Source organism: Alosa sapidissima, chromosome 2, assembly GCF_018492685.1.
Source record: "Alosa sapidissima isolate fAloSap1 chromosome 2, fAloSap1.pri, whole genome shotgun sequence".
In the NCBI taxonomy this organism is placed as follows: domain Eukaryota; kingdom Metazoa; phylum Chordata; class Actinopteri; order Clupeiformes; family Clupeidae; genus Alosa; species Alosa sapidissima.
In genome coordinates this window covers 4,111,463-4,127,622 of record NC_055958.1, presented here as the reverse complement: position 1 = coordinate 4,127,622, position 16,160 = coordinate 4,111,463, and the positions used below count along the sequence as shown (strand labels likewise).

Genomic DNA, 16,160 nt, shown 5'->3' with positions numbered 1-16,160 from the left:
GGCAGGTCAGCTGTAAGTTGTTATGTATCAATTCATTATTTTGAATCTCAGTCCTTCCCTTCACTTCATTAACGGAACAAAAACATTTATTCCCCTCATTCTTGCAGTATGATATATTAATATCAATTAACAAAACAAAATGCTGACAGCAATCCTACAAAATGGCTGTTTCACCTTTGAATGCAAACAGAGAGATGATTAAGAGATCTTAGTCTTAATGGGAATCTTGGGGGTCTGGTTTGTGTTGTGTGTTTATTTCTATCTCCACGGCTACAAGTCTTTTTGTAAACAGCCCTCTCCGCTTTACTGACTGACTCTGCGTGTGTGATCACGATACTGAGTGACAGGAGTTTTCCTCCTCGACTCCATCGGCGAACTAGACATTGCACTAATTAATTGATGCGGAATAACACAAATAACAAGACTCTATTGAAGACAAGAGGCTTAGCCATCCTCACACACCAACTCCCCACCCTCCACCCTCCATGTCAGCGGGAATCAAACAGTTTTTGTCCCTTTGCCTCTCATCACTAGTCACCCATGCTTTATGCCCATAAGGTGCAGTTATAGCTGAGGCCGAGGCCTGACACCGTGTCGCTGAAGAACTTCACATGCACCGCCCCCGTCCCCCCTACGCGCGCGCGCGCGCGTGTGTGTGTGTGTGTGTGCACGCACATCAGGCCTAAAGAGGTACCACATGAACAGCAACAATATGCAACTCATCACACCAGAGGCGGCTCTAATGGCTTTAATGAATATCATCTGAGATGATCCTGTAAGTGTCTCTCTCACAGTGCCTCAATGAGAAGATGAGCAACACAATCTATCAGTTTAATACCCAAGCCCTTGGCAAGCCGCGCATTTCAACCACGCAACATGGCGGTGATTTATTTTTTTAATGTGGGCCTTGTTGATGATCCCACAGTAACAGGCATTATTTTAGATGCTGTGCTGCTGTTGAAACATGACAACATGCAACCTTTGGTGATGACAGTTCTAGCATGAGCTCATGCAGATATCCATCTGAAGGCTTAGGAAAAACAAAATACTCTGTATCGGCATTGATCCTGCTGAAAGCATTTCAGTGAATTCGACAAAAAGTGTAATGCCTTATGAATGAAGGACTGTACCTTTAAATGAAATACTGTAAAAAAAGTCTGACTTTCTTGAACCTAACTTCTGCAACATTTAGAGTTCTGAAACTCAAAGCGAAACATGAGTCCCATGGGTGGCACTACTACCTACACCATGCATGGTGGTCGAGGAGGTGAGAAAGCAAAAAACTGACCTCTGTGCTGTGACTCGCATGAGAACTGTGTGGGCACCTCACCTTGAGCACATTTCATAAGCCGTGTGTGGCCTGCAACTGCCTGAGAGCCTATTTTTTTTTCTTCCTTTTTCGCCGTGGAGCTCGGCTCCTTGCCAAGTTATTACGCCACAGTGTGGCACCATGCCAACCCCCATTAGCGGCACACAGGGCAGGAACTTTCTCTGGGGGTGTAATACATGCAGGGGCTTAATAAATAAACATTTGTACATAATTAGAGAATGTGCATTCACTCTCAGAGCTTCATTTGAATTAGTAACCCAATTAGCATGTCTCATTTGCTGGGGATAGATTGCATGTATCGTCTTGTATTTTTTAGGTGGTGATGAGTAACACATATTTGGGAGACGTAATTCTCGGATTTATAAGTATTAATTCTCTTTCAAAGACTGCATTCTTCTTTGTAGCACCCGACAGTCAATGCCAGGCAACAGCAGTGCAAGTTGTGCGGCACCTTAAGGACCTGCCTTGAGTGTAATATGGCCACAATCCTAAGAACCAAGTGATAAAAAACAGGAAACATGCCACACAAGTTGAAGGATTGAAAGACTGAATTTGAATTCTGAAGCAATCAGGCGGGCGACGTGTGCTTAAAGTGGATGGCATTAGGACAGCCAGGTCAAGGCCCATGAGGCTGATGAAAGAACTGACCGCTGGGCTCCGTGATCAAATCCTATTGTTCCAGACGTTTCGCCAGATTTAATCTCATTCTTGCTCAAACTGTTTATCTTTCAAGATGGTCACTGCAGTCGCTGCTGCTCATCTTAGCAAGTTGACATGTTGGGTGTTGGAAACGTTTACTACTGTTTTAACAGATATGTTCTTAGATAACAGGTGCTCATTGTCCTAATGAAACAATATTGAATGGCAATGCATATTCACTAAGGGAAGTGTGTCAAATATAAAGTGAATTGCAAGTTGATCAGCCCTACAACAAAGCTGCACAAAGGTGGAAAAGCTAATCCAACGACTTTAACATCATCAAACATTTAACATTTTATTATAATGGAGAATATACATAATTTCAATGCCTTATCAACAAGGGAGGAAAGGGAGGGCTCCTGCAACACTGTGAGGGAGTACTGTAACTCGACAGTGTTGACCTAAACCTACCCCACCCGTTCAAACTCCTACCATCCGATCCCTTGCCAGAATAACATGCCTTCAGTACTGGTCATTATCCAAAAAGGGTCAGGTGTAATGTTCACTTTCTCTGTGAATAAATTAAACTTTCTTGTGATTAATGATGAAGAAATGCTTTGTTATATGGTGGTGGGCCAAAACGGAGAGAAAAATATCACTCATTATTTTCTAGCCTCAGGTATGGTTTCATCATCTAAGATGTTTTTGTCCTCTTGCCTTTTGTTTTTTCAGACTGACAAACATTGGGCTAAAACTGTGTAACATCTCAAAAACAAGAGTCAATACAGTCGTCTGTTCAAGCCATGCATCGCTAGCCACTCAGCGGCAAAGAGTCTGTTAATGAGGAAGTTTTGATCAACAGCTGGGAACTTGTCCTCTTTCTGTAGGTTATAGACCGAAAACTTCCACATTTCCTTTAATCTTTTCATGTAAATTTTTAGTTTTAGCCTCGTGCCTCAAAACAAAAAAAAGGAAGAGCTCAGTTGTATATGTGCGGAACGGAAAGATCCTTGTGGAAAGACTGCAAGTCACCCAGTTGTTGAAAACACACCGCCTTACGCTGTCAAACTTGCGTTGCGTGTGTAGCGTGTGTCCTTGTGACGAAAGCTGTGGTCACTCAAGTTGGGGTCAGAGGAGACTGCTTCCTCTCCTCTCTGGTGTGATATTTAAACCGACAGCCCGGTGAAGGGGGGGGGGGGTTAAGAAACAAAGACCAACAGACACAGTCACTGCCAGTGAAGCTCTCCTTTTACACAGCGGGTTTGGGTCAGCATTCTTTCCACGCTGGTGAGACACACAATAAGAATGAGTAGAGCTCGAAAAAACATCCCGCTACATTTTTTTTATCTTTCCAGGAGGTTTGGATTCACCCCCTTAACAGTTATTGTTACCGATTGTCGAATGATAGGTGAATGGTTACAGGAATCAGCCATTGTTTTCAGTGTGGAAAAAAGAGTCTGTTTGGGAGGGCAGGAGGGTGGCATCATCTCGAAGGCGTTGTAGGGTATCATCTGCCCGGGCTGACAGCCAAAACAAATGTTTCGAGAAAAGACAGTACAGCGACTTACCTTAGATAACCTATCTTCAGTGAATTAGTTTTATGTTGTATGCTATTTGCAATAGTGTAAATATCCTGTAAATGTCCTGTGTGTGTGTGTGTGTGTGTGTGTGTGTGTGTGTGTGTGTGTCTCTCTCTCAGGCATTCATAGAGCCACCCTTTGTGGGGGAAATCATAGAAAAGGAACAAAGGGAAAGAAAGATCGCACAGAAATGACCCCACAGCTGAACAAATATGGTGTCATGTCATCCGCATACAATATGAGGTAACAAGTTATGTCCAATAAATGAAATAGTAACTCCATAGTTATTACAGTACCCGACTCTAATTTCTTGCAATAACAAGTCCATAATGAAACAATAATGGTAGCAAGTTCGCATTTAAACAAGTGGTCACATGCTATTTGTGTTTAAATAAAATGCTGACTTCCCAATTATGAATGAATTTCCCGATAAGTCTTGCAGGTGATACACATTATCCTGTGGCTGTAGACCTGTTCAGCTGAAACTGTATCCAGCTCGAACATGTTAGTGATCAGCGGAAGGACAGTTTATATTTCATCAGGGGTATGAGAGGCCTTCCTGTTGGAACAGTGTAGCTTCCACACACTGCGCATGTTTGGTATTCCTGATCTCTGCGGAAAACAGCTGGCCCACTTGAAAGAGGAGCAAGGATGAGCGGGATGTCCACAGGGTCTGGACCTCCAACTTCAGCTGTCTAATCTGACACTGACCACGGCACCCACGGGGAATAGTCCTGCATCGGCTTGTAGGAGAACAATAGCAATGACGTGCTAAAAGAGAAAAGACTCCTGTCAAGCGCCTATCTGATTTCAACATGTACACAGTCAGCGTCCATGCTCTAGACAGTGACTATGTGGTGAGCCATGCTGTCATCTAGCCTGGAATGCTTAGAGGTAAACCCAAACACGCTGTTTTGATCATCACTCAGTGTGTTCAGTCTAGAAATCGTTATATATTACATTTTTATGTTAACTGATATGCTAAATAAAATGTTTAAGTTTCCACCAATATTACCCTGATGGTGGCCTTTAGTGCTCTTAGTCATGTGCACTTATATAATCACCTCCAAAAACATAATCTCAGTCCTGTCCCTGGACTATTAGCAGCCACAGCACTGATGAAGTGGTGTGCAGCATTATGCATTAGTACACTGATAAAATCTTTTAATGAGGCATGAGGAAAGTCTCCTAGCAGCCTTATTAATGTATCTCCTCATTCTTATCTCGAATTCCCTTCGATTATTGTGTTTTTACGAGCTGCATGTGATTAAAAGGTCTGCCATCAAATCTCACTACAGTTGTTGCGATTCTTTTTTTAAATCAAACATAGCAAAAATGCCAGCAAGCACCAAACACTGGGATTCATAGCTTACTTGGCTCAAAAGAGCAATTACATTTTAGTAATCCTCAAAGTAGCAAGGAAATCAGCATCCTTGTACGGTGAAGGGCATGCAGGGAGATGACAAAAAGATGATAATGAAAAAACGGAACCGTTAAAGGGATTGCAACTTGAGTACGGATCAAGATACTTAAGAGCGATCAAACCCAGATATATGAAAAAACGTGCACTTTTCTTAATCACGCCTATGCTTCGTGTTACTTTTTATGTCCTGTAGTGAGATGGGAGATTTTTGGTTGGTGGTTGGGGTGGGGTTGGGGGGGAGTAGTGGTTTAGCGCCTCTTTTAGATAGCGAATCTAACCCTGACTGGCGAATGAATTAACAGCAACTTTCAGCACTAATTTTAATTTTAATCCTGGCTGTGATTGACAATGTTGTCAGACCTTGAAATGGCTCTGAGCCATCATTACAAGCACTTCTGTGTCCGTAGAACTTGGGATTACTTAAGATTATGTTGTAATGTCTCTTTAATCTTTGCCGCAGCAAGAGTCACGGGCCAAATACTGGACAGTAGAGTAACACTCGGCGGTGATGAAATGTCTTAAACATGTGATGAGATCTGGATTCAAACTCTCATCCTCATCCCCCATCCAGGGTTCAACACACACACACACACACACACACACACACACACATACACACACACGCACGCACGCACACACACACACACGCACGCACACACACACACACACACACCCTCTATCACCGCTTATTCGTGAGCAAACTCTTTCATCGTCAATTAATTCACCGTGGTTAGCCTTACCCTCAAAGCCCTTATCCAAAGATTATCTCTCTTAAGGCAATAAGAAAAAGGCACATAAACTTTTGAGTCCACGCAGGAAAGAAAAGGGGAAACAAATGACTGGATAGAGATAGAGACTTAAAGGCACGTAAGTCGATGGCCCTATTTCTCTTCTCCACAAATGCAATCCAACAAAATGAAAGACTTATTTAGTTTTCTTCCTTGAGCAGGTGGTTGACCAACGGGATGAGAGGGACTTTGTCCAATCTCATCTGAAGTTAGGTATAATCTGGAAGAAATCTGCCGCTCATCACGACCGACGGCTCTCTTCCTGTGTAATCACACCCCACCATGCAAACACACGCTCCATGTGGCGGACAGTGAAGAGAGCACGCAGCTGCGATAGCAACAGAAACCCGCTGGACTGTGGTCATTTTGCTATTTTCGGGTGCAGGATTGAACGTAATCATTTTGGAAATGTCAGCGAGACCCCTAGACACAGCGATGTGATGCTAACAAAATACGTCAGACGTCACTGTTCCTGACTTCAAATAAACACTTCCCCCGAGAAAGTAAGCATGTGTTTTTTTTTACACATTTACCCTATAGTGAACTCCTACCACTGATCACCCAATGTGTTTCTTAAGGAGGGGGCATCAGTGAAATGCCTCCTCCTTTGAGGCCTTCTGGTCCTCAGTGACTGACCCCTGCCTATGCCCACTGAGTCCACTGGGAGGCATGTTCCCTCTCTTACCCCTCTGACAGGCCATAGGTTAGAGAGCCTTGAGAGACTATCACTACAGCCCAAACTCCAGCATCCCCCGTGCCTCTTCATGTCGTGCTGGACCTCATACTGCCCGCTGTGTTTCATTACATGAGCCTACTTCCTCAAGCAGAGTTATTTTATTTTTCACATGTTAGCTCTTCATCAGTCATAGTTTATTGAGTGAGTTATCATAATTAGAAATACTTCCAAAGTATATACTCATTAGTTACTCTTCATTGGCTCCCTATAGCATATACACTACCGTTCAAAAGTTTGGAGTCACATAGAAATGTCCTTGTTTTCATCATCAATGACTGTTGTAGAAAGAAATAGCTAAATGAGTATACAGTTGCCCATTATCAGCAACCATTCATCCAATGTTCCAAAGGCACATTCCGTTTACTAATCTGATATCATTTTAAAAGGCTAACTGAGAAAACATTGGAGAACCATTTTGCAATTATGTAAGCACATAATGTAATCTGAAAACTGCTGCCCTGATTAAAAAAAACAATGCAACTGATCTCAGCTGATGTTCTGTCTATAATGGAGTGGAATGGAAATTTCGAAGTAACCCCAAACTTTTGAACGTCAGTGTACCGTATTTTCCGGAATATAAGTCGCACCGGAGTATAAGTCACACCAGTCAAAAAATGTGTCATGAAGAGGAAAAAAACATATATAAATATATATATATATGTTGCACCTGAGTCGCAGGACCAGCCAAACTATGAAAAAAAGTGCTAGTCCAGAAAATACGGTATATTAATATGAAAACTCTATTTATTGTTGATAACAGGTATTTTTATCATTGATATTGTTGTTATTATTACTGATATTATCATTATGCTTAATGCAGGCCTTTTGACTTTATTTCAAAGCATTATTTTCAATTTTATATACTGTAAGTCACTTTGGACAAAAGCATCAGCCAAATACCATAAAGATAAACATAAGCATAGTCAAACCAATTATTGAACAGCATTTTTGTGTAAAGGCCCTCCATTAATTTGTTTGATATGTTTATACATTTTGTGAGATTGATCTATATTCCTGCTTACCTGAATCACATGCTTCCGGCTTGACTTATCCTTTGTCCATTCCACACTGGCGCCACGAAGGTCCACTTCATCTGGTCGGCTTCCAGGCTTCTGAATCAGGGAAAGTGAGCAGAAATCCAAGTGAAACAAACTGAGATAGCTTTCATTTTATTGTATAGAGGAACCATAATCTTCTATTTCAATTAACATTTTAGTATGGTACTGTAGTAGTATAGTAGCACTCTATTTTCTCCAAAGAAAGCTAAACACTTTGAATACAGAGTCATTGCCAAATATCAAAACCAGTCAGAAAGAATGTATTTATGAAATTCATATGTGTATATCGCCTTCTGTAGGTGTTGCCTAATTCATGAAGACAATGTCCAGTAAACAGTTCTCATTGTTTTCAAAATCCGTGAAAGGTTGAGATGAGCTTGTTTATTCGACTCACAAGCAAATATAAACTCGTCATTCCTGATTCTCAGCAGTGGCCATTTATTATGGTTCGGTTTGTTTAATTCACAGCTGAATTGCTAAAAAACATTAGGGATGGACAGTTCAGTCACATCAACACATCAATGAAAATCTGCCTGAGGGTATTGGGGTCAATTAACTCACTTTTGATAGAGCTGGCAATATTATTTCAGAGTCTTCATCACTTAGAGTATTTATACACTTCTAAAAGGGTAAAGTTTGAGGCACTGCATGGATGCCATCTCCCTTCCATTACAAAAATCTTTCTCTCTATCTGACAGTCTCTCTCTCTCTCTCTCTCTATCTATCTCTTTCTCTCCCTACCCTTACTCCATTACTCCCTCCCATTCTCTCTCTCTCTCTCTCTCTCTCTCTCTCTCTCTCTCTCTCTCTCTCTCTCCTGGACCTCATCACAGTCAGCTGGATTAAAATAACACTATAACGTTCTCAGCGTGAGAGGGTAAATATTTCCTCACCAGCTCTCAGAGAGGGGTGAACTCAAGTCCCTAGGATCAAAGCCAAAAGTTAATTTGCCAGTTTTTGAAAATATAGGAACATTTCATTTCTTGCATCCAGCGAGGGCTCAGAGTGTGGTTGCCAGATATGTGCATTTGTAATTAACATTTGACTTGTGGTAGCTATGATAGACAAGCTCAGAAGGGGTTGATTTGGGGCCACCGTTAAATGCTGCCTTTTTTCAGTGGCAGGCCGAGAGCGTACGCAAAGTCATACGCACACCGTAAATAGGATTTCCATGACGATTTTAGCATGAGTGACATACAGCTTTCGTTTCTATCTCTTCGGAGCTGACACATTGACCCAAGGACTGGTCCATGAGCTGCCTTCCAGAGAACATGTTTGCATTGTGCAGAAGAATATAACTATTCATTGGTGTCTTCAGAAAAGACTGAAAATCAGGTTCACATCTTGCATACACACTATGAGAAACTGTTATGCTGGAATTATGTCTGCTGAAATAGAGCATCAAATCATTATTTTACTGAAATATAATTTAATTGTTTCAGTCATTAGTCACTGTGTCCTGTTATTCAAGAAAGCCGTTGGTATGTGTGAAACACACACACAAGTTACTTACCCCTGTATGAGTATGCTTGTGCATGCGTGCATGTGTATGTATAAATAGGCTATGTGGTGTGTGTGTGTGTGTGTGTGTGTGTGTGTGTGTGTGTGTGTGTGTGTGCGTGTATGCACGTGCACATGCGTGTGTTAATCTTACCAGATTAACCACTGTTTCCTGTTTGCTTTCTTTGTAAAATAATAGGTGATCAGAGCCGAGGACAACCCATGCAGAAGTCCAGTTCTTCCTGAAAATACATGAGCAGTCCATATAGAAACAGCATTCATTCGCTCACTCACTCATCTTATTTAGAACAGTGGCAGTCATAGATAGACAGCATCTGTACAACTGTATTCCGCTGTGAATGAGTGTGCATCTTTCTTCTGTGCTATACTAGTCTTGATTTACAGTACACTTTATGGTTGTGGTATGCAACAAAGCTCAAAGCTCCCATAACGCCATGGAGTGGTTCAAACAGTATTGACGAGACCAGATCTCAAAATCCGAAGGCTTACACATCCCCTTAATTGAAATCCAGTACAACCTGATAATGCCTGAGGGTGCCGTGCATGTCTGACTTTCAAGCCTGGTGTCTAGTCAGACCTGGTCAATATTACAAGACAGAAGAAAACAATCATCTCTGACCACACAACTGACTGTGTCTTCGGCTCTAATGCAGACCTACCTCTGTTTTTTGCCCCCCTCCGCAATCTTGGCTTTGTTCAGATACACACCCTGCAGTGGAACCTGTCACACAGAGCAAGGTGTGAACGCTAACATCTTTGCAGAGTAGTGCATAGCAGTTTCATTAACACACAACATACAAAAATGAGCGTATAGAAAATAGCAAAGAAAAAACGGTGTGCTGTCTTTGGCAGACAATGTCAATCATCAACTTCAGCTCTGGCTTATAAGCTGCTCATAAGCATCTATTGGAAACCTATGACCTATGCATCAAAACTCACAGACAGATCGGCTCCTCCTGGACCACCAATATTATGTTGTGACTGATTCCTCCGATGGCGAGATATCTTTTTAAAAAAAGTAACACAATACATTTTTAAATAATTTTGCTCTGCTACAACACACTGAGTCAGGCACATGGACTGTTCCTAACTAACGTTTGCACAAATTCCCATATTGAACCCATCTGTTTAATTTGGTTGTGTTCAGTTCCCCAATTTAACACACTGACATAACATTAGGTGTTTGAAAAATAGAAGAGATCCCTTTGCACAGCCAACTTAAAAAGGTGCTGGTGGATTGCAGGTTTTAAAGTTCATATATAAAAAGAGGTGGCCACCGCACACTCCTATATTTCTTAGTGATTTTTATTGAGCAACGCGTTTCGCCAGTTGCTTCATCAGGCTCATAACATTAGGTGTGTTGGCACATGGAGAGAAGGACAAAATACGTTGCAGACATCTCCTAGAAACATGACTTCAAATCTCTGTGGTCTTGCTCTATTTCAAGAAGCCTTAAGTACAATGTGCTTCTATAATTAATGTAATTAAGGCTTGTAAAAACAGTAGAGTAACTCATCTGCACTCCTCTGGTGCAAGTACACCTTCTATAAGTACACACAGTATATAAATCACTCATTATGTATTAAAAACTACTACAGTGCTACTCCAGTACATTGAGTTAGGTGGTAGAGTGTCCTATGCATTAGGGTAAATGATAAGTGATGTCTCAGTTCAACTATAGTACAAATGGGTGCTATTGGACTCCAAATAATTAGCATTGACGTGATGTGTCCTATAGAAGAGGACTTTTCTTAGTCTGTGAGATTTTATTTACCAATCAGTCCCCTACCAATATCCACCAGGACTACCATTATAAAGCCTTAAGTCTCACTCTCTCTCTCTCTCTCTCTCTCTCTCTCTCTCTCTCTCTCGCGCTCTCCCTCTCACTCGGTCGCTCTGCTATCTCCAAAGCCACAGATTACACCCATATTTTTTGGAGACTTTCAATGTCTCTCCACTTTGTACCCTCCAGCACTAGCTGCCTGCTCTCTCCATGCCAAAACATTAGCCGCAGCGACTTTTTCAGATCTGACAAATTGAATCCTAAGAAATGAGCAGAAATGGGAGGAACTGAAACAAAAGAAAGAGGCCTTTTAAAAAAATCCTTCTCTATTCCCAGCCCCTTTTGGAGCGGGTGTTCGTCTTTTATCACTTGTCAAGCTAGCGCTCTGTTGATCTTCGCGCTTTTCATTAAAAATAGATTCAAATGAGAGGCTGGCAGAGGGGAGGCCTAGATTTATTTCAAACAGCTGGTCAGTGCTCCAGAGATGTTTGTGTGTGTGTGTGTCTGTGTACGTGCATGCACGTGTGTGTGTGTGTGTGTGTGTGTGTGTGAATATGGAGTTACGGCGTGTTAAAACACACACACAAATGGGCCTTCACTTCATGACTGTTGTTACATCACTACATCACTACACCAGTGCGGGCGAGTCGCTGAATGATGACATGGGGCTGGCCTGTGTGTTTAGACACAAGCTATGTAGCTGGGAAAACATCTTTTAACATGGATTTGTTAAAGACAGTCGGGAATCTGTCAAATTGATTCAGCTTACATGGTATTTAGGATTCAAATCAAATAAATGATTAGGGGTTGTTTTTTTATTTCACATATGTTTTTGCATACACACTTGACACACAAAGGAATACTTGTTTGAATAATGTTTGAATTTGAAATTCCATAATGATCCACTATAACTAGACATGGGATTGAAGAATTATATCAATACTTCCAAGTATTATCATTTTACTCTTTTGGAAACTTATCCATCACTATCCTGAAAGTTGTCTCTTTTAAAAATGAAAACATTTAAAATTGCAGTGCTGGCTTAACTGGGTGTTGCAGAGGTAGTTCAGATGAAAACCTGAATAAGTAGAACTTTTTGAAGTATTTTGCTGATGCAGTTGTGGATGATTTTACAGTGCTACGCTGCCCTCTGCAGTTAATAAGAAGCCATTGTGCAGCCACACTGAGACACAAATAAACATATTTGGCCATATCTTCCCTCTCTCCAGTGGGTTGTGAGACCGGGGAGCTATTTCTGACTCATCTTTACTCTGATCCACTTCACATAGTGACATAGTGGTGCAGTACAAGTAAAGGGGTCAATCGTGTTTTAGGAATGCTTACGTAAGCTTGGCCAGAGAATGGATCAACCCAATTTGACAGCATTTCAGGAGAGGGAAAAAATGGTTCACATGAAAAACTGCCTGTCTTTTTTAGTGCAGATTACTCATGTTTAAATAGAGGGAGGGCCAAGTCACACCAGATAACAAACAAAAGGTTACGGGCACATAGAAAAGGGAACAGCTTCAAACTAAACATGAGGGCTAAAATTCAGATCAGAGGACACACTTTTGGACATTGTCACAGCGAATTATCACTCTTTCCCAACACCTCTGACCAAAAAGTGATGCCAGTGGTCCACAGAGACTTTATCAGGAGCTATCTCCCCCTTTGCATCTGTGTGTAGCTGGCCTACTAATCCTGTGATGACACTGCCGTGCCGACAGTGCTGATGACATCACTTACTCTGATGCAACATTCCTGTGATAAAGTAACCTCTATACAGGTTGCACCTGACTGTTGGCATATGCTGACTACCTGCAAGCGTATTAACCATCAGTATAATCACCAGAGAAGTAATGAGGTGTTTTAATTAAACTAACATTACATCAGACTCCTTCAGTGACCTATGAAACAGATTCCCCACTCTATAATCTGTAGATAATGATTCAACATTTCTAGTAAAGAGTCAGGTAATGGTGAAAACAAACATGAATAAGAAACAAAAAAAAGAAAACCAAAATGGCTTTAATTACAGAAATGTGTAGGTTGGATTTTGAGTTCACCATTTCTGACTTCTAGCATCAGTGTGGAAGAGGCCTGTTTAGCAGAGCATCTGTTTGTGATTATACCAACGGGAAGCCTCCGAGAGAGTGGCGTGAGAATCTGGCTCCAAACACACAGACATTTGTCCACATGGATTTCTCTGGTCAGGGAAACATGTATCTCACACATGCAGCTTATGAGCCAATGTCTGACTGTGACCTGGCACCCTAACCTTTGGCAGTATCCGCAGCTCCCAAATCTAGCACTTCAGCTTGCCTATGTAGGTTTGAGAGGAGGGTTATGATGGTGAATTCAGTTCAATGACCCTAAATTGCTATGCAATGTCTGAAGGCTTGGCACTCAAATATGTATACGTAGAAACTGGGTTTGTGCAGAGGGAAGAACCTCACTGACACTGAGAAGTTTTTTTTTAAGCATAATTTTTACCATTTCACAATGCGTTCTTTTACCACTCATGAAAGCCAAGCACAGCAATAGTGTAGCTGACCTTCCAGTCACAGGCTTTCTTATTTATTTTTGTATCCCAGACATGACGAGCCCTCACTCGACACAAGTATTATTTAATTCACATAATGTATTAATAGGTGTTCCATCTCACTCACCGACAAGACTGAAGCAAACTCCTGCTCATATTTACGAGAATATAAACGCTTCTTTTACACAGCTGCAGAAGAACAATGACTTTTCACACTTCATGCAGCGCAGATAAGGGCACTGCGGTTCTATTCTGTGCATATTTAATACGTGTTGCAATGCAAATGTGTTGCATTCACAGTCACACTTCTGTCTATACTATTTGACACAGAGGAGCTACCAGCTTAGCAGATGTCACTGAAATATCATTATACCACCACTCACATGTGATGCACATAGGGAGTTAATCACCTAATGTATTGCAGCAGGTTGTAGAGAAAGTAATCCTCATTAATTACTGTAATTTCCTAAAAGCCGCTCACCCAAAATGTCTGGGGAAATTCCAGAGTTATTTCCAAAAGATATGCAGCCCTCAGTATGAATTTCTATTGTAACAGTATGCTTATGCACAAGCTGAATTATACTTTAATTGTTGCCATTTTTTCAAGAGGAATATTACCATTATCAAACAACAGAGCAGAGATCAGTGTATATAGTGGGGATGGGATCTTGCAAACTCACTGGTTTTCCAGGTGCTTCAGGTTCTGTGATGACCATCGACTTGGTTTGGCTCAGTCTTTCGCCACTACTATTGGTTGTTTTGATTCTCATTGGCACAGTTCCATGTGGGGGCAGAACCAGACCTGGCTGTTTGGCCGCAGTCTGCATATTAGTAATTCTACAGGAAAAGGATATGAGGACATGTTCTACCATGAGGATACATTCTAAACGATTACCATGGAAATATAATAACCGTCTACAAACAAATTGAGAGTAACATTTACAGTGGCACATCAAAGTTTTATAACATCTAAATGTCCAAATCAATATGGCTTAAACACAATTAAACAAGACTGCAGCTCATGAGATCATATAGCCTATGTTAAAAGATGAGGAGCCCTTCTTTTATGATCTATCTCAAAACGTCAGAACTTATACCATGTAGTGTTCGATGCTATGGTGAGTGGAAAAATAAAAGGAATTTGTAATTTAGCAGAAGTTTCCTGTAGCCTTGTTGCATCACAGATGTCTTGCAACACATGACTCTGTTCTTGGTCTGTCTAAAACAGCATTCTTGTAGCCACGTTCTATATATTTTCAGTCTATCTCGCTCTCTCTGCTTGTTGTTGTTATAAATTAAATATCTAAATGTAGACACAGAAGATGCTGTGAACTTAACTGAGTTGACATTATATGTATTCCTATTGGTACCTAGGCATCTCCACCTCAACCTTGCCTAACCTTAATAAACTTGTGGATGTGGCAATCCTTGAAAACCATCTGTGATCTTGAAAATTTGTGAAGTTTAGCGAGTCAAAAAGAGAGTTCAGTAGACTATTCTCAGCTTAACTTGGCACTTTGGCCATTTGCAAAGCTGATTTGAAATCAACTGCAGTAACAGGAAATCTTGTGAAGCACAGAAGAGAGTGCGGAAACAGACCTTCAGCTCAAGTCATGCAAATATCCTCACATCCCCTCATCTTAAAATCCTCAACTGCAAGAATCTGTTGCTGGTAAATGTTTTGCCACTGGCCCGAGATTCATTTAAATTTTGATCCAACTTGTAGTAAAGCAGAGAGTGAATTGTTATGCGTCTCTGCTTGAGGAGTTATGAGGATGGTATTATACTATATGTATTCTTAACCTCTATATTTTTTTAAAGTACAGATTTCACTCTACAATAATTCACCCCCCACTACCACACACACACACACACACACACACACCCACAGCCCATGAGTTTGTCTACTGTATGGCCTTAAATTTGTAAAAAATACTTCAGCTTCCAGACAAAATATTTTAAATATAGTAAAATAGAACTATATCAGCTTTGCCTAGGCCTTATTAACTTAAAGAATGCATATACTATTGCATTTTTTTCTGTCATAGTATCTTAAACAACAATATTTACAAACTATGGTGAAGTAGAGAGGACGGAATCATGATAAAAATCCTTTGATCATTTTTATTCTAAGCATCAAGATGTCAGCCACCCAAAGTGGCTTGAGAAACTCGACAAACTTTTACTTCACCAAAACATAGTCAAAGCTCCCCTACCTGGTTCCTGCCATGTACCCAGAAGACTGTGCAACAGATCAATAAATTGACAAAGAGGGAAAGAGAGTAAGAGACTGACTGTGTCTTCCACTGTGCGGAAGTTTGACTGCATGACGTGGGTTGCTTAACTCAACGTCCCATGTCTTAGGCTGTTGTACAACTGTCTACATGATCGCTGGGGTTTCACGTCTGCAACCTTGCAGCTTCCTGTCAAAGTCTGCCTACACATAAAAATAGCCAGGCCTATGAGCCCACAATATGTAGCGTGCTTCAGCATCTCTGCCATTTTGATGAGGGGGCATTGCAATATCACACACACACACACACACACACACACACACACACACACACACACACACACACACACACACACACACACAAAGGCTGTCAATCTGATAATGAAAAAAAATAAATAAATAGTTGTTGCTGGAAGTTAGAACTCCTGCTAGCAGTGTGTGTGTTTTTGCCTACTTCTCCTTTTCAGGTTGTTTAGTCACCATTGCACGCCCTGTAATCATTTGGCGAGCGCCTCTTTCGCAACTAT

General features: G+C 41.1%; 1 protein-coding gene across 1 annotated transcript in view; it reads right to left on the bottom strand.

Moving 5' to 3' along the window:
* Positions 1-15,765, bottom strand: part of arhgap15 (Rho GTPase activating protein 15) — a 45,372-nt gene extending 29,607 nt beyond the window's left edge. The window contains exons 1-6 of the mRNA XM_042073880.1: positions 15,617-15,765; positions 14,081-14,237; positions 10,015-10,080; positions 9,735-9,796; positions 9,209-9,296; positions 7,519-7,608 (exon numbers count right to left, since the gene is read on the bottom strand). Coding sequence (XP_041929814.1) covers positions 7,519-7,608; positions 9,209-9,296; positions 9,735-9,796; positions 10,015-10,080; positions 14,081-14,237; positions 15,617-15,630 — 477 coding nt within the window. The 5' untranslated portion in view covers positions 15,631-15,765. The remainder of the gene's footprint in view (positions 1-7,518; positions 7,609-9,208; positions 9,297-9,734; positions 9,797-10,014; positions 10,081-14,080; positions 14,238-15,616) is intronic.
* Between the last annotated feature and the right edge of the window lie 395 nt (positions 15,766-16,160).